This window comes from Pelodiscus sinensis, chromosome 12, assembly GCF_052426305.1.
Source record: "Pelodiscus sinensis isolate ZL-2025 chromosome 12, ASM5242630v1, whole genome shotgun sequence".
Lineage (NCBI taxonomy): Eukaryota > Metazoa > Chordata > Testudines > Trionychidae > Pelodiscus > Pelodiscus sinensis.
Window position 1 is genome coordinate 6,366,604 of NC_143063.1, and position 19,815 is coordinate 6,386,418.

Here is a 19,815-nt window from a genome sequence, read left to right on the forward strand (position 1 = left end):
GGGACTCCAACTACGTATAGCTAACCAGCAACTGATGCTGGGGCATTATGCTTTTAACACATGGGCGTCTATGCAGAAATTTGCCAGCCAGCTTCCTCCCGAATCCCGCCAGGAATTCGGGGCCCTGACGGAAGAGGGACAAGCAGTGGCGCGTACCTCTCTCCAGGCGGCCTTGGACGCAGCTGATTCGGCAGCCCGCACCATGGCCACAGGGGTTGTGATGAGGCGTAGTGCCTGGCTGCAGGTGTCTGGAATCCCACCCGAGGTGCAGACCACCATTCAGGACCTGCCCTTTGAGGGGCCAGCGTTGTTTTCAGAGCAGACTGATTCCAAGCTGCATAGCCTGAAAGACTCAAGGGCAACCCTGAAGTCGCTAGGGATACATACCCCGGCGCCTCAGAGGCGCTCTTTCCAGCCTAGACCCTACCCTAGAAGGGGGCAAAACAACGATAGGGGTCGCAGGAGAGGCCGCAACAATAGCCGCCCTGACCTCTTCAGAGGCAGGTGTAGGGGCCCTTGGTCAGACTCCGAGAGAAGCTCAGGGCCGTCTCCCGGTCACCAAACTAAGCCCTCATTTTGAAGGTATGCCAGAGAGCAGAGTACCAGTAGCGCCTATCTGTCCGCCCTTTGGGGACCGTCTTTCCCTCTTTTACCAGGAATGGTTAAAGATCACGTTGGACCGTTGGGACCTAGACCTGGTGAAGCAGGGATATACTATCCCCTTCCTTTCCTACCCTGCCTCCCATCCCCCAACCTCGTCCCTTTTCAGGGACCCCTCTCACGAGACACTCCTTCCGCAGGAGGTGTCCAACCTGTTGATGCTAGAGGCCATAGAAAGGGTGCCCCCAGACGTAAGGGGAAAGGGTTTCTACTCCCACTACTTCCTAGTACCCAAGGCGAAAGGGGGTATGCGTCCCATACTAGACCTCCGAAACCTGAACACCTTTATAAGAAAGACAAAGTTCAGGATGGTGACGCTAGCCTGCATCATCCCATCGCTCAGAAAGGGGGACTGGTATGCTGCTCTCGATTTAAAGGATGCGTACTTCCACGTTTCAATTTTTCCAAGTCACAGAAAATTCCTCCGGTTCACGGTGGGGCAGGATCACTTCTAGTTTACGGTCCTCCCTTTTGGACTGTGTACAGCCCTGAGAGTTTTTACCAAATGTATGACGGTGGTAGCTGCATTTCTGAGGCGGCACAGGGTCCAAGTGTTCCCATACCTGGACGACTGGCTCATAAGGGGCAAGTCTCGAGAACAAGTGCTGGACCATGTCTCGAGGGCCAGGGTTTTGTTCGAGGGTCTCGGCGTCCTCATAAACGAGGCCAAATCACTGCTAAGCCCACGCAAGTCATAGACTTTGTGGGGGCCCATCTGGACTCGCCTGTGGGCAAGGCGTCCCTACCGAAAGACAGATTTACGACCATTCGATCGCTGGTAGTGGGGCTGCAGGAGTTCCCGACTACGACGGCGAGGACCTGCATGAGGCTTCTAGGCCACATGGCGGCAGGCACTTACGTGGTCCAACACGCCAGGCTACGCATGCGCCCATTGCAGGGGTGGCTCAAGGTAGCGCACAACCCCTTGAGGTCGCCGCTAGACGCGGTAGTAACTATCCCTCAGGACATTCTGCACTCGCTGGACTGGTGGAAGGACAAGAACACGGTGTGTGCGGGGGTCCGATTCACCAAGCTGTCCCCATCTGTGCAGCTGGTCACGGACGCTTCGGACGTGGGATGGGGTGCTCACCTGGGCAACCTCAGGACGCAAGGTACGTGGTCAACAGAGGAGGCTCACTTCCATATAAATATCAAGGAGCTGCGGGCGGTCAGGTTGGCCTGCAGGGCGTTCCTTCCCCACTTACAGAACAGAGTGGTGGCGGTGCTGACAGACAACACTACGGCCATGTTCTATATCAACAAGCAGGGTGGGGCGCGTTCCTCTCCCCTGTGCCGGGAAGCCCTAGATCTATGGGAACTGTGTATAGCCCACAGCATTTTCCTGGAGGCATCTCACCTTCCGGGAACCAGGAACAGGCTAGCAGACAGGCTCAGCCGTTCGATCCAGGCGCACGAGTGGGTGCTAAGGTGGGATGTACTTCATGAGGTCTTCCAAAGGTGGGGATTTCCCCGCCTGGACCTGTTTGCAACTCTGAGCAACGCCAAGTGCGGGGAGTTCTGTTCGTACATGGGGCACGGTCGGGGCTCTTGGGGAGATGCACTGCAGGTCAGCTGACCCAGGGGCCTACTCTATGCCTTCCCCCCGTTCCCTCTGATCCACGACACACTCCTCAGAGTGCAGAGGTTCAGGGCTCGGGCCATCCTGATAGCGCCAGTATGGCCCCGACAGTACTGGTTCACCACCTTGCTGGATCTGACTGTGGAGGGCCCGCTCAGGCTACCCCTAGTGCCAGATCTAATCACTCAGAGCTGCGAGGCCGGGGTGGCACTCCACCCGAGCCTGTCATCTCTGCACCTAGCGGCGTGGCTCCTCAGTGGCTCTCAGTGACGGAGCGAGCCTGCTCCAGAGCAGTCCAGGAGGTCCTCTTAGAAAGCAGAAAGCTGTCCACTAGAGCCCTTTACGAGGCTAAGTGGAAGAGGTTTACTTCCTGGCTGGAGGGCAGGACGCTCACTCCAGGTGAAGGGACGGTTCCGATTGTCCTGGAATTCCTTCTCCACCTGCGGAAACAGGGCCTGGCCACAGCCTCCCTAAGTGTGTACCTGGCGGCCATAGCGGCCTTCCAGGCCGGGGGGGGGGGGGGGAGCAAAGGTCTATCTTTGCCAATCCCTTGGTTAAAAGGTTTCTAAAGGGAGTCGACAGGATGATGCCATATGAGAGGCCTCCGGTACCGGCTTGGGACCTTAACCTGGTCCTGACTGCCCTTATGAAGCCCCCGTTCGAGCCCCCGGCTTCATGCTCTTTGATACATCTGTCTTATAAGGTAGCTTTCCTTGTGGCCATTACCTCGGCCAGGCGGGTGTCTGAGCTTAGGGCTCTCACCTCAGAACCACCTTACACGGTGTTTTTTAAAGACAAGGTGAGGTTGCGTCCACACCCGGGATTTCTTCCCAAGGTGGTCTCACACTTCCACATGTCCCAAGATATTTACCTGCCAGTGTTTTACCCCAAGCCACGCGTCGCCCAGGGAACAGGCTCTGCACTGCCTGGATGTTAGGAGGGCGTTGGCTTTTTATATAGATAGGACACGAGAGTTTCGTAAGTCAAATCAATTGTTTATTTCAGTGGCGGAAAGAATGTGTGGTCAGCCAGTCTCGGCGCAGCGTATATCCTCGTGGATTACTTCCTGTATTCGACTGTGCTACGAGGGCGCGGGTAAACCACCGCCGCGCATAACAGCACATTCCACTAGAGCCCAGGCAACGTCGGCGGCGTTCCTGGCCTGCGTGCCAATCTTGGAGATCTGCAGGGCAGCAACCTGGTCATCAGTGCACACCTTTGCAGAGCATTATGCAATCACGCAGCTGGCCAGGGAGGATGCTGCTGTCGGGACGGCAGTTCTGTGTTCTGCAGAATAATAAAATAATAGTTAGTCACCTTCCGACCCCGCCTCCGGAGGGGGGACACAGCTAGGGACTCACCTAATCAGAATGGACATGAGCAAGCACTTGAAGAAGAAGAAGAGGTTACTTACCTCGTAACTGTAGTTCTTCGAGATGTGTTGCTCATATCCATTCTGCATCCCACCCACCTCCCCGTGTCGGAAGGAGCCGGCAAGAAGGAACTGAGGGGTGGGAGGGCCAGCAGGGGTATATTAGAAGGATACTGCTAAGGGAAAAAAAAGCTCCGGAATCCGTGCACGCGGCGCGCGTACACCTAATCAGAATGGACATGAGCAACACATCTCGAAGAACTACAGTTACGAGGTAAGTAACCTCTTCTTCTAATAGAGTAATCAGGTACAATTGGGATTGGCAAACATTTCAGAATTATAAACCTGTTACTTAGCATATGGTAGAGAGAAATTGCACTAAAATTTACTCTTATTCCTACTCTTCATTTTGCAGATTATTGAGCATCTTAAGCTCGTACCCTTGAGTCAAGATTGTGTGGAAGAGAGGGTAGCTGCCTTCAGAAATTTCAGTGACGAAGTAAGCCTCACTTTGTGCCCTCAATCTTTTGCTATTTATATCTTGCCAGAGAAGTGTAGTTTCACTGTTTTATAGTTTGTAATTGGAAATATCGATCAGCTCCAGATTTATTCTATAATTTAGTCTTTGACTGCAACATTTTCCACTGCGCTATTAGGACTCCTCCATGCAGCCTTAAGATCAGGCACTAGAAATTTCAGAATGTAGTATCCATTTTGTGGAGCAGAATCTGTTTGGAATCTTCTATGCCAGTATTTTGAGATGTAAAACGGAGGTCAGAAAATGTATTTGGAGTTTCAACTTTTGTATTGAAGTGGGCCTTCGATGCTTTCAGCAGCCACTTAGCATGTAAGGGAACGTGGGCTTCCTCTCCTTTCCTTCCAAACTAAAGGAAATTATAACTGATTTGCAGGCTACAGCAATTACCCTGGGAGATTGTCCATTGAAATTGACATGCCAGGGGCAAAGCCTCCTTAGCACTTTCTTTTGAACCTTATATCAAATGTTAGATGCAATCTTAACATCTATTAAAGAGGATTTTTCATAGCATAATCATTGTTTGCTGCTAAGTGAACTCATAGATGAAAGGCTTGTGAATAAATGAATGACATTTCCCATCACGCCTTAAAATTTATTGATTTCTTTCCTGACTCATACATGTGGTGGACTGTTGCTCTGAAGTCACTTCCCCATAATCAAACTGCTTTAGGTTCTAGCAGGTACAAATCCAACTGAAGATTTTAACATCTTGACTCTTTGCTTATAAATTAGTCCATCTTCAAAGTACTAGCTGAAGTGGTAAAAGAAGGATGTTAGTGGTTGGAGGAAGTGTCTAGAGCAACCTTTTCTGTGTTTTCTATCATCGGAACCAAAAACTGGTATCCAGATGACCACCTAGCCAAGAGCTAACACTGCAGAATTTTAGAGGGGGGAAAAAAAATCTCACTGCTACAATGTAACGATGGTAGCAGGAGTGAGAATTTTCTAATCTTCCATGCTATACAGATGGCCCATCCATAAAGCACTCACCCTGCCTACCTGCTTCTAACGAAGAACTACAGCCTTTTGACATACATGTTAGATCAGCATTTAAAAGAGAAGGGTGTCTAGAGCCATTTGAAAGCAATCCTTTCAGTATAATTTCTGGTTTCTAATACTGAATAGTGGTTGCCTTTGTTGGCCTTTCAAGTCCAGTTCAGTTGATTTCACATCAACATTTTAAGAAGATGTCTGGCTTGTATTGTCACCTTGGAAATTAATACAGCAATGGGAGACTGAAAGAATGAATGACAGCTTAATGGTGAGGGACTGTGCCCATGCTGATATGACAGCATTGCTGTCATCTCTTGACTCTGTTGGGAGCAAGGAATTGATCGTTCACTTCTACGAATTAAAAAGGTACTGTTTTCAGTTTCACTCTTTACATACTAGATTTGTAAAAGTCTGTGTTTCCATGGTAAACTTGGAAAACTGTTCTGTTTAGAAGCTGTTTTGTTGATGTCAATAGTAATGACTCAGTGCTGACCTGTTCCTCATTCCATTGTGCTCTTTTTTCCCCCCCTAGATCAGACACAATCTATCTGAGGTCCTACTTGCAACCATGAATATTTTGTTCACACAGTACAAAAGGATGAAAGGCACAAGCCCTGCTACTCCTGCCAGACCCCAGCGTGTAATGGAGGATAGAGATTCGGTAAGGTTATGGTCCTTATCAGTCAGTGATGTCTGCTAAATGTTTTATTCTTTTTGTTGCAAGATTTTGGGTCTCAAATATGTGTATCATAGTCACAATCTTAGACGACTTGTTCTTCTCTTACAAGACAGATTGCTTAGGATCTTGCTATGCCGCCCAGTTAACCTGGGCTCTTAGCTGGGTTTTAGCCTTAATTCCCCTGTGATTCACACACAAAAACCTCTGACCTAGGTTGGGAAGTGCTTTAAGCCTGGGCTGCCTGACCCAGCTGGGGACTTGGGTTAGAACCCAAGTGCTGCATTGACTTAGGTTTGAGCCTGCCCACTGTGCAGTGAGAATGCAGGTTTTAAAAGAATTTTGGGGGGGTTACCCTTCAGCATTTGGAAAGACTATCATTATAAATCACATTGCCTAATTTTAAAAATGTAATTAGATCCTGTACGTTCCTCTTATCAAGAACAAAATATGACAAATTTGCCCAAATATGAGATCTTTATTAGCTATTGTCCCATAATTAATGCACTGAATTACAATGGATTTGATTGTTACATCATTCACAATTAAGAACTTGACAGCCTATCTTCTACTCATTAATGTTAATGCTTTGTCCCTGATGTTATAAAGCATATTTCTAGATCTTGTTTCAGTTTACACCTTGATAGGGTGGGGTGAGGAGTGGTTTTAACAGATCCCCAACCTTCCACACCAAGGAAATATTGAACGACATTAAGAATATTTAGGAAGTATTCAAGGCAGTGAAATAAACATCCCGTATGTGACACTGCAGGAACAGACTTTAAACTGAACTAGAGTGTTTTCAGTATTATTGAGTGTGATAGGTAAACCTCGGCTATGTCTAGACTGCAGGCTTCTTTCAGAAGAAGCTTTTCTGGAAGAGATCTTCCTGAAAAACTTTTTTCAAAAGAGAGCGTCCACACAGCAAAAGCGCATCAAAAAAGTGATCTGCTTTTTTCGAAAGATAGTGTCTGGACACTATCTCGCATTTAAGTTGTGATTACTATGGATGGAGAGGCCACCAGGGCACCTGTGCTTTTTCCTGGAGGCCTCTTCTTTGGGAAAAAAAAAAAAAACCCCTCTTCTCCATCCCCACACATCTTTTTCTGAAAAAGCTGTTTCGGAAAAAGGCTTCTTCCTTCGTAGAAAGAGGTTTACTGCCGTCTGGAAAACCCCTGCGTTCTTTTGACTTTCTGTCAAAAGAATGCAACTTCAGTGTATCCATACCCATTCTGTGGACAGGCCTGAGTAAGGAGTATAGAAACCTGGACTTTATTTTAACTGGTTAGGGGAGAAAATCAATTCTCCTTTTAGAGCTGATAACAACTCAGGTCATAAAGCTGCTTTATTTCATATGTTTATCACATATTAGGCTTGACTTACACATTTCAGTATTAGAGAGAACTTGTTCTATAGGAGATAAACTTTACTATCTTTTAAAATTACATATTTTAAAGATCAGGTTGGTAATATATCTTTTTCCTTTGGTGTGTACTCTATACTTGTGTAGGATATTTAACTACAAAACCCTACTTTGCAATTACTATTGTAGCCAAGACTGACAGAAGCAAGAAAGAACTTTTAGCGGTTGGGCTGTTGTCACTTTTAAATTACTCTTATGTGAAGCATAATACCTATGGATGTGCTCCTAGCACTGGCTAAAAGGTGGAGGGGCTGCAGCCTTAGGCCTGAAGTCCCTTGCTTTCAAGTGAAGCCTTTTGCTTCTCTGTGTGCATTGTGCTCATGTTTCACAGTATTGTGCCTTAGTGTGTAGGTCCTGTTTTCTACCATCTGCACTAGGTATAATCCCAGCCAGCCCCACTGCAATGTGCATGGTTCTTTGAGGAGTAAAAAGCTGATCAATGACAGGATTAGCTGCTAGCTAGCAGGACGTTGCATAGAAGGAAACCAGTGTGCTGCTTGCAGTCATCATAATTTTTGCTGAAAAGGTGTTTAGTGAGCAGTCTGCATTCACATGCTGTTGCAGTTGTAAACAGCTGCCAATTATTTTCCTTGTTTTAAAAATCCTATAATTTGTATATTTCAGGGATGAAAGCATATTCCCTGGTTTTCTAGCCTAGTTGTGGCACTTTGACATTTGGTTATGTTCAAAGGCACAGCAGGATTTCTGTTTCCATGTCATTCCATTTCTGTGGAACTGGAGGTTACTATTAGATATTGCAGTGAGCAGCATGCCTGCTGTGCCCTGTTCCTCACTTGTGGGATAAGGGAACAGTAGTTCTGATGACACTACAAGAATGAATACATCTTCCTCCTGTGGAATTAGTTACATTTCTGTGGGCAGTGGTTCCCAACCTTTTTTATACGATGGACCTGCAAAGCCATTTACAAACTTATGGCGGGCTGGTAACATTTTATTTGCATATTCATTATACAAACAATGAATACGCAAATAACATGTTACCTGTCCACCAACCCACTCTCCTGCTGACCCCGTCTTGTCACTGTACATCCCTCTACCTCCAACCCCAGATAGCTCTGATTCCATCCAGCCAACCCTGGTACTCTGTGTGTCTATTATTAAACCTGCCAAACCCATCATCTGATATCCCCTATATCCCACTAACCCCATGACCTCACACATCTGTCTTGCCAGACCTGTCACCCCAGTGCACGCTGTCTCCCACTTCCCAACACTCTCTGCTGCCAACTTCCTTTTGTCAGACACTTCTGTCTTGCTTTGATCATGTCCTGTATCCACTGTCACGGCCAGTCTTGGCACGTTGTGTCCTAGCAACCCCAACTTAAATTGACAACCTCCCAGAGCCCTGGATCCATCCCAGCACTCCCAGTGCTCCCTGACCTTGCCCCAGTGTCTCTTGCTCCACAAACACTCTAACGGCCTGTTGCGCCAAACCCTGATCCTGCCCCACTGAACCTGCAACTGCCTGGTCCTGCCTTGGGCAGCGGGCTGGACTTGACCTCCTGAGGTCTCTTCCAGCTCTATGAGTCTATGACTCTGAGGCCCCTGACCCTGCTCAAACATCTTCATATCTGCTGCCCCCAAGACAGAAGCACGAGCTATGCTGAACTGCCTCCATAACCGCCTACCCACTGCATCCCACCCCCTCTTGCCCTTTGACCTCTAACCCCTGCCCTCCCTCAGCCCCAACCTAGCCCCTTGCTAACACCCAATGCCGAACACCCTTTGACCCCTCCCCCTGTGCCCTTTGACACTTTAACCCCTGACCTCTACACCCCATCCCAATACCCTCTTGCCCCGTGATGCCCAACACCCCTTTGATCCCACCCCCACACTGCCCAGAGTGAGGGTGCCCCCTCTGGATAGTGTGGCCATTACTGCTGCATGGGCAGGGGAGCGGCCATTAGCGGTGCACCCCCTCCCTCCCTCCCCAAGAGCGTCTTGCGCCTCACCCTCCCCCCCTCATTGGGAAGAAGATGCGGAAGAAGAGCAGAGCCCCAGCTGGGCCACCATCTTACCTGGATGGGAATTGTGGGGTGAGAAGGAGACACCTCCTCCTCCACCTCTTCCTGCCGCCACCTCAGTCCCAGCACCACGGCCAGGCAAAATCAGCTGCCATGGCTGCCACCGCCGGGGACAGGTGCTTGGGAACTGCTGTGCTTGGGGATATAAAATAGCTACAGAGCTGTGGCCGCCAGCCCCTTACTTCTGCAAAGGAGCTCATAGGAGCAGAGCTTGTGGGGCATGGAATGAAAGATAGTTAATAGCTCTCTCCCACATACTTCCCATTCTCCTTAGCTGGCAGAAACCCCACCTGGATGGGATGGCTCTGTGGCATTCCAGATTCGTTGCTGGAGTATTGAATTTGGGGGGAGAGGGTATTAGATTGGAGAAGGAAGCTCCCCCCAATCCTTAAAGGAAGCCAGCACATGCGCCTGTAGAGCACTTCCACCTTTGCAGGTTTGGAAAACACATTCTTCTTCGAGAGACGTCTCTGTAAGTGCTCCACAGCAGCAGGTGTCAGTGCGTCCCCGCGTCACGGTCTGGATTCTTCACAGCAATGCATGGGGGCACCGCATGCGCAGCAGGGGAGACACGCAGGCGCCACTCAGGACTACTGCACATGCGCGGCCACCCTCCCCTCAGTTCCTTCTTACCAGTTTAAGATGGAGCTTGGCAGTGTTCTTCACTCTTCATTAATCCTGTAGATTAGTACTTACGTTTTTGGTTACTTCTTCCTCAGTTACCCTACACCTTATTCAAGTTCACCTCCTTTTTTTAAAAAAAACTCTATTTTTTCCCCAAGTTAATCTCCCGCCGTTTGTGTTCTCCGCAATACCAGGGTCGGCAGGCCCATTTCTGATGGACATGCTTAAGTGCATGAAATGCCTCGGGGAGTCACACATTCAACAGAATTGCCAGCACCCCAGAAACCAGCCGTGCAGCCCATCAGCACTGTCCCACCACCTAACGGTGCCGTATGTACCTCAGCAACCCCAACCCGCATTGGTGTCAGCCACACCAGCTCCAGTACCGTTCACAGTACTGATGACCTCAGTACCTTACACTCGGACACCCAGATATTTACACCAGGGAGACCTCATGTTATCCATGTTTAATTCTCCATTCCTCGGTACCAACAAGTCATCTCTGTCAGCAGTACCGAAACATGTCCCATCACCTACGCTTTTATCCAGTGATGACGATGATGAAGGGGGCTGCTATTCTTGTCCCAGTTATCACCTGGTACTGCAGTACCTGTGCCTTTGACTCATCCCACCTTTAGGCTTCCAGTGAGCATGTCTCCCTGGAGTCCCTACCCATGGATGCCACCACCCATGCCTTATGCTGCACAGTGGCGATATTGGAGCCCATGGGTTTATGACTACAAAAAGAAACATTCAAAAAAAGAAACATACCCAGCCCGCACCCTCTCCTCCACCTCCGTCTCTGTCAGAGGAAGCAGCTGATCCACAATCTCATGAGTCGGACCTGGATACATCCCCAGATACAAATTCATCCTCCTCGCCTGATGAGGCAGTCATGCCACCGCCTCCAGCCATGGCCTTTCAGGATCTCTTTTAGAGGGTTGCAGCCGACCTGAATATTGCTATGGAAGAAGTGTAGGAGAGACCGCATGAGCTCATCAATATCCTCCAGGCCATGCCATGAGGCAAGATTGCTTTGCCGGTTAATCCAGCTCTCATGGATCCTGCCAAGACCATGTGGCAGACCCCTGCCACTATGTCCCCAACCTGTAAGAAGGCGGATAGGAAATACTATGTTCCCCTAAAGAGGTTGGAATATTCCTCTTCACCCACCTACCCCCAAATTCTCTGGTGGTGGAAGCCACCCATCAGAGGAACACGCAAAAATAAGCCTCAATGCACCTTGGCTGATAAAGATAGCAAAAGACTAGATTTGTTTGGCAGGAAAGTCTGCACCTCATCCACACTGCAGTTCAGAGTTGCCAATTACAACACACTCCTTAGTAAATACGATTTTAACAACTACTCAAAGTTCAACACCTTTATAGAGGACATACTAAAGTCAAGAAGCAACAGATCAAGGCGGTTATTGTGCAAGGCCATGCAATATCATGAACAGCTCTACAAGCTGCTCTTGACACTGCACATTCCGCCACCAGATCAACAGCAACTGCACTCTTTATGCCTACTGGTTTAACTCTTTGGCGTTTCCTTGTGAAATTCAGGCAACTATGGAGGATTTACCATTTGCGGTCAAGAAGCTCTTTTCAACTAAAACCAACGAGGTCCTTCATTCCCGAGAGACGCTCCGCTCTCTCGGCATCCATACAACTGCAACCAAAAGGAGGCAGTATAGATACCAACTGTACCCAAGACCAAGGTATCTACCTTACACCTACCAACACCAGAGACAGGACTATCAATGGAACAACAATGTGGTCGTGGCAAGCAATGGTATAGATGCAATCAGAGCAGTGCTATCACCTAGCTGCACCAACCAAATAGGTAGACTTGAGCCATCCGTCAAGAGACCAAAAACAATTCTACCCGCTCTAGAGTTGTCAGTTATCAACAAACCATTCACCCATCATCTTCTGCCCTTTTATAACAACTGGCAGACCATAACATCTAATAAATGGGTACTACAAACAATCCAATCAGGATACACCATTGCTTTTCTCTCCATCCCTCCCTTGCACCCTCCTACCCCATCCCTCTTCAGGGATAACTCTCAAGAGGCCATCTTGCAATAAGAAGTTGAGCACCTCCTCCAGTTGGGTGCTATAGAAGCAGTCCCACAGGAATATCATCGGAGTGGATTTTATTCACATTTATTTTCTCTCTCAGAAAAAGAGTGGAGGATGATGTCCAATTTTGGACCTTAGAGCCCTTAACAAATTAATGAAGAGGCAAAAATTCAAGGTAGTAATGTTGACTACCATTATCCCTTGTCTGGAGACGGACAATTGATTTTCATTTCTCAACTTACAGGATACCTATTTCTACGTTACTGTTCATCCTGCTTATAGACGATTTCTTCCTTTCATCTTAGGTACGCAGCACTACCAATATACTGTCCTACCCTTTGGACTCTCCAAGGCACCATCAGTTTTTTTGCAAGGTGCTGATGGTGATTACGGCCCACCTTAGGAAACAGGACACTATTATCTACCCTTATCTCGACGATTGCCTCATCAAGGAAAGAACCAAGTACAACTCTCGTTGCAGCACTTACATTGTCCAAGAATGCTTTCAATCTTTGGGCCTATTAGTAAACGAAACAAAATCAGTGCTCACACTGACTCAATCCATACAGAGCACAGCTCAGTTTGACTACCATCATAGCCTCTCTACCACAAGACAGGTTTTTAAAGAGTCATGATCTAAAGCTGCCACAAGGCATCTTGTAACCCTGTTGTTCCAAATACTCGTCTTTTCATGAGATGCTTCAGGGCTGGGTCAGGTCAGCCTACAAGCCAAATCTCCACCCTCTAACCAAACCCTGTCTATTCCTCTCAGTAAAAAGTGCAATATTATGGTGGACAAAAACAGAGAATCTATGTCTAGGAATTACCTTTCAAACTCCAGGACAATGTAGCACTTTAAAGACTAACAAGATGGTTTATTAGATGATGAGCTTTCGTGGGCCAGACTGGCCCATGAAAGCTCATCATCTAATAAACCATCTTGTTAGTCTTTAAAGTGCTACATTGTCCTGCATTTTGCTTCAGCTACCCCAGACTAACACGGCTACATTTCTATCACTTTCAAACTCCAGAACTCTTTGTGGTTATCACTACGAATGCCTCCCTTATGGGGCGGGGGAAGCACATGAAACACTTCACAACTCTGGTCCTATGGACACCAGCAGAATGGGCCCTACACATCAACATCCTCGAACTCGGAGCCATTTGGTTTGCCTGTCAACATTTCCTATGTCACATGCTCAGAAAACATACCAAAATATATACTGACAATATCACCTGCATGTTTTATATAAACAGGCAAGGTGGAGCTCAATCGCATGCCTTATGCACAGAGACTATTGCCCTGTGAAGCAGGTGCCTTACCCATGCTATCGCCATAAGTGCATGCCACCTTCCTAGTGCCTTAAACATCACCACCAGTGCATTAAGCAGAACCCTGCCTCAGGACCACGAGTGGCAGATCAATCTTCAAACTTTGGGGATACCCCCGGATAGACCTCTTTGCCACAAAGGCAAACAAAAAGTGTCCCCTGTACTGTTCCAGGGCCAGCATTGGCAAGGGCTCCCTCAAAGACGCCCTCATCCTCAAGTAGATCCATCTCCTACTATATGCCTTCCCTCCAATTCCCCTTCTTAACAATGCAATTCTCACAATAAGGAGGGACAGGACGAGGATCATCCTCATAGCCCCTTGCTGGCCCTGGCAACCATGGTTCCCTTTCCTGAACAGAATGACGCTATGTCCTCCAATCACGCTTCCACATAGTCTGAAGATCTTTTTCCAACCAGGGCTCCAAGTCCACATGCACAATTTCTATCACTACACCAGAAAGGTTGGTACCTAGATGGCTCTCGGGAATAGAGCTTCAGTGCTCTATCCAGGTACAAAATGTGCTTCTCCACAGTAGATCCCCCTCAACTCCCAACACATACAGGGATAAATGGTCATGATTTGTCCACTGGGCTACTCCCCGCAACATAGGTCCAAAGACAGCCCCATTACCTGTGATACTTGACTACCTCTTGCACCTTAAAAACGCCCATATCTCTATCACTTTGATTAAGGTATACTTGGCAGCTGTCGCAACATTCCATGCAAAGATTGATGCTACCATGGTCTTCGCATATCCCAAGACAAAGCGATTCCTGAAAGGCCTACAAACATTATACCCAGATGTAACCATTCCCCATACACCATGGGACTTACATTTGGCACTAAACACCCTCACAAAACCCCCATTTGAACCAATGGCCACATGCTCGCTTCTTCACCTATCCTTGAAAATGGCATTCCTAGTGGTGATAACATTGGTCTGTTGGGTAGGGGAGATGGCTGCCCTAATGGCAGACCCCCATACTCCATCTTCTTCAAAGATAAGGTGTGACTGCACACTCATCCCAAGTTCCTCCCCAAGGTCCAATCATCTTCCCACGTCAACCAGACTGTCCACTATCTGTGTTCTTCCCAAGCCCCATTCTAATACTTTCGAAGCACAAATGCATATCCTTGATGTACGTAGGGCACTTTCCTTCTACTCCATAGAACAAGACCTTTCAGAGTGTTCCCTATATTCTTCATTTCTATCGCAGAATGCAACAAGGGACAGCAGATACCATCCCAAAGACTGTCACACCGGATTTCAGACTGCATCAAAATGTGTTCAAACCAAAACCAATTGCCACCACCTACCTCAATTTGTGCGCACTCCACCAGGGCGGTAGCCATGCTGGTTGCTTACCTGCGCAAGGTACCTATTGAAGACATATGTGATGCTGCTACATGGACCTCAGACCATACCTTTCCAGGCGCTATGCATTTTCACAGGGACCTCTCTCCTCTACCAGAGTGGCAAAGGCTGTCCTGTTAATGGCCTACTTACCGGATCCAAAGTCCCTGCCTTCATGGGACAATTGCTTTGCAATCACCTGTTGTGGAGCACCCACAGAGATGTCTCTGTCTCTCTCGAAGAGTTGGTTACTCACCTTTAGCAGTAACTGACATTCTTCAGAATGAGCGTCTGTGTGGGTACTCCACTACCCTCCCTTCTTCCCCTCTACTTCAGACTGCTTTTGTTACCAGGCCGAGTGTCCGGGTGGAGGGTGGCTGTGTATGCGTAGTAGTCCTGAATGATGCCATGCGCCTCCCCTGCTGTCCAGGCACAGCCCCCATGTGCTGCTGTGAAGAATCCACGCTGCAGCGCTGGAACACACTGACACCTGCTGCTGTGGAGCACCCACAGGGACACTCATCTGGAAGAACATCAGTTACTGCTAAAGGTGAGTAACCTCCTCATCCCTGCACCCCTGGGGAGAGATTCTAGGGAAAGCTCCTGCCAGCATGGCTCTTGCCAGCATTGTCCATGGGACTCAGCAAGCTCAGTGCCAGTGTAGAGTCAAAGGTTAGTCATTGAGATGTTTATTACCTTCATCAGCTCTCTAAAGATCTGCAACTGCCTCCTGGAGCTTCTTCAATGTAGAGGACCCTGCCTCTCCTCAGCAGAACTAATTGGAAATGTCACAAATAGCACTTGACATTTCCAGTCCCCATGTGGGTTATTCCTACTCCGAGGAGACTGAGACCCTGAGTTAGAAGAATATAATTCTCTTAATCACCTCTTCAATGTGCTCAACCTGACCACGTTGAGCCATATTCCATTGAAACCAGGGGAATTGTGTAGGGTCCATAGAGAGCATATAGCAATAGCAGAACCAAAGAAGAATACCAGTGACAGTACACAGGCACTTTTTTGCTTTTTCAAACTCTGTTTCCATTAAAATAATTATCATCATCTCTTGTTTTCCTAATTCCAGTTAAAAGCCAAGATGCTTTTGAAAATATGTTTTTAAATAGCCATGTTTTTAAGTCAGACCAATTTTGGGGGGAATTTATTTAATGATGTAATTACTGAAATTGTGTTTTGAGATCTTTTGTGCGTTAATTGGCTTTGTGGATTAGGAAACAAAATTCTGTCTGGCCTGATCTGGTCTGTTTGCCAAGTTTCAGTCAGACACAGATTGTAGCAAGCCCCAGATTACAATCTGGGAAAACATGGTTTTAATGGCAATGGCAGCGAAAGCCTAATTAAAACGTCACAGTTATGTAATACACCCTCCCAATCATTTGTTATTAACTCTTTGGGATAGCTGAAGGGCATTGTTCTAGCAGAGAAAATAGGAAGTGAAAAAGCTCCAGTGCTCTTTTTATTTGCAGTTTTATTTCAAAGCACAAGGGAAAGTTGTGTTTTGTTTAATTATTTTCTTCCTGAATGTTAATTAAGTGAATACAACCAACAGAACACCTACCCCTCTAGGCTTCTTTTAACCCGCTGGGGCTCTTGTACATTTCAAAGGAGGAATGCAGAACTCCACATACAGCCGGGGCCAGCGGGAAGTCCTGCTGACTCTGGGCTGCATGCGAGTGCCTGCTTTGAAACGTACAAGAGTCCCCAGGGGGGCTCTTGTGCATTTCAAAGCCATGGAGCCTGGGATCAGCTGGGGAGTCCCAGGCATTTTAAAGAGGCAGCGCCACACAGGGGCAGCCATGGGCCCAGGGTCAGCTGGGGAAATGCCGCGTGGAACCTGTAGTCAGCTGAGGAGTCAACCCATAGTCAGCTGCAAGACAATAGGGCTTGTACCCTGGGTCCTGGTTTAACTCAAGCTTAGATCCTTCAGTCCTGCAGAGTCCTGGGACCCTGGGTCAGCACGATTACAGTTCAGATGTGATGGGAGTTAGGCTTGAGACTGAGCTCACATGTAGACACACCTTCAATGAAACCCAGGTTATTGGACTCAGCACAGGACTAACTGGGTGAAATGTAATAGCCTCTCCTATACAGGAGGTTGGGCTAAATCAGGCTTAGGCAAAATACGGCCCAAAGGCCGGATCCAGCCCATGGATGCACCGAGAAGCCTCAGGCCTGCCCCCCACATATTGCCCCACACACATGGCCCCTGCAGCCAGTGCAGTGGGATAGACAGAGAGCCTTCCTGAGAAGGGTTCTGGCTGGGAGTCGAGCAGGTAAGTCTCCCAGCTGGAACCTGCCTCTGGCACCCCTACCCTTTTCCTGCCTGCCCCACATAACCCAAATCCTCTGCCTCCATATACCCTCCCAGATCCTGCACCCCAATCCTCTGCCCCAGGTCACAACCCAAACCCCTGCACCCCCTTGTGCATCCCAGTCCCCTGCCCAAAGTTACAACCCAACCCCCCGTCCCAGGTCATAAGCCCCTCCTACCCTTGGTCACATCCCAAACCCCTGCACCGCCTCCTGCATCCCAGTCCCCTGCCCGAGGTCACAACTGCCTCCTTTATCCAAAATCTCTTCTAGATCCTACACCCCCTCCTGCACTCCAGTCCCTTTCCTCAAGCTCCCTTCTGCACCCAACCCCCATTCCAGACCCTGCACCTCTTCCATTAATATCATGGAAGAGTGCAACCCTTGACCACTTTCAAAATTATTGGCGGCCCCCTCCCCCATCAATAATTATTGCCGCCCTTGGACTAAAAGCTCTGATGGTCCCTTCTGGCCTTCAAACTGATGAAATACACGAACTAAGCTCCATATTGCCAGTTCAATATGTTGCTGCTACCTTGCCTGGAAAAGTGCCCCTTATTGAATCACCAGCAGCACTGCTTAGGTGTTCCTGGCGATCTCGCCTACAAATCCTTATTCTGTCCAACCTTGCTGAACTTTTGAGGGATGACCAGCAGGACTTCAGTACCAGATCAAAATGCAGTGATATATGCAGGTGTGCGATCTGGTTTTGCATAGTGCCGTTCTTTTAGGAAATGGAGAGAAGGCAGTATGATCCTCTGTTCCAAGGGGTTTACACACATGCTATTTATATCACAAGTAGAATAAAGTCTCAGAGGGGCAGCTGTGTTAGTTTGTATCTGCAAAAACAGCAAGGAATCCTATGGCACTTGACAGACTAACACATGTATTTGGGCATAAGCATTTGTGGCTAAAAACACTTGGTCAGCACTCTGACTAAATGGTTTTTACCCACGAAAGCTTATGCCCAAGTAAATCTCGCAGTCTTTAAGGTGGCACAGGATTCCTCATTGAATAAGTGAAATAGTAACATTGAATCTCAGTGTTTAAATGAAAATTGTTTACAATTTTTGTATGTGATTATTATTCCAGTTTCTTAAATTTGAGATACTTTATTTATGCATTTGCTAAACGCGTATTAAATTACATACAACCAGCTTCTGTTTCCATTAGACAAATAACTTGTTTAATATTGTACTGAAAGGGATGGTTTTGCCCAGCCAGAGGGTAGAAGGGTAGTTCTTGTGGCCTCCCACTTTTCAGTAGGGCTAAGTAATTCTGGGGTTTGTAAATCCCTGTATTCTGATTCATCCTGCTCTTGTTTACCCATTGCTGTGCCCATAACAATTTTTCAGCCTTTGATTTATTATGCACAGAATATAATAAAACTTGCCTTATAACCTAGAAACCTCAAGCTATCAGAGTCATTTTTATGCATTTAATTTTTTAATCCAGAAAATAGTTTGGGATTCTGTAGCTGCAACATAGCATCCTTATTGTTCATGTCTTGTTTTCCATTACTCAATATGGTGTTAACTTGAATACTTTTAAATAGGTCAGTTACATTGATTCACTGCTCTGGCAGAGTAAAGGCACCTTAAAAGTGGTGTAACTCACCCCGCAAGTGTCGTGTAAGGGCCTTAAAGTAATGAGAAAGAAGACCTTAATGTATGTGCAGTGTGGCCAACTTCCAGGAGAAATACGCTTTGTATTTCCTATTGTTTGTGCTTGAAAAGTGTCAGCAGTTGCATTGCACTGGTTTTTTTCATTTCTTAGTCGTCTTTTGAAATAGAGAAGAATTTTGATACAGTGATACTTTGACCGTCACAAATGAAGATAATTGGATTTCCTTGGTAAACGTGGAGAAGCATGGTCAAAAGAGAAACAGTGTGAAACCAAGATTCTGTGCCTGTTTCATTTGGAAGCGTTTAAGAAATGAAACCATCAATGAACCACTGTTCAGAATCCAGTGGTGTTTTGAGACACCTAACTTAAAGTAACCAGAACTTTATTTATGTTTGTTTCTTAGCAACTTCGATCCCAAGCCCGTGCATTGATAACATTTGCTGGAATGATCCCCTACAGAACATCAGGAGACACAAATGCAAGACTGGTGCAGATGGAGGTCCTTATGAATTAGTGGAGATGCTTTCAGTTGGAACTGTAGCATCTACTTCCTTATCAGTAGCTCTTTAGGAGGATAGGCCCAACATAATTTTGTATCTTGTATTTTTGTTGATAACAATAAATTTCTTTGGTTATATTTGTTTTTGATATCTTTTTATTTTCACTGATTGGTAATTTTTATTCCTTTTTTAAATTGCTTTATAGAAAATCATGCTTCAGGTAAAAGGCCCATATGGAGAGAGATGTGATAGCTTTTACTTTTAGAATGGTCAATAAACTATTATATAGTACAACCAGTAAGTGACAGTGGAAGATTGAAAAGGCAGTGCTAATTTCTCTGAATTGAACATTTAATATTCATGTAGTTTGAACATCATAAACTTTTGGGGTTTCTTTAAGAAGTGAAGGTAATTTATAAATTGAAAATATGTGTATGTACCTTGCATTACATAACAGATGCATTGTTCTCTCAGGATCACCTATATGCCTTTATATTAGGCCTAGGCAAAATACGCCTTGCAGGATCTGACCCGTCAAGCCACCGGATCCGGCACATGAATGCTGTGGGGAGCCCCAGGCAGGCTTCCCACTTACCTCTCTCCACCCGCATGCCACTCATAAACACAGCAGCAGGGCAGTTTCAATTTACAAACTGAGCCTGTAGGAGAGGGAGGGA

At 47.0% G+C, this 19,815-nt stretch overlaps 1 protein-coding gene across 3 annotated transcripts in view; it reads left to right on the plus strand.

Moving 5' to 3' along the window:
• Nucleotides 1–19,273, plus strand: part of NUP93 (nucleoporin 93) — a 175,532-nt gene extending 156,259 nt beyond the window's left edge. For all 3 annotated transcript variants that reach the window (XM_075940391.2, XM_006114732.5, XM_075940393.2), the window contains 3 exons: nt 4,027–4,110; nt 5,675–5,803; nt 19,042–19,273. In XM_075940391.2, the coding sequence (XP_075796506.2) occupies nt 4,027–4,110; nt 5,675–5,803; nt 19,042–19,152 (324 nt within the window). In that variant the 3' untranslated portion in view covers nt 19,153–19,273. The remainder of the gene's footprint in view (nt 1–4,026; nt 4,111–5,674; nt 5,804–19,041) is intronic.
• Nucleotides 19,274–19,815: the final 542 nt, after the last annotated feature.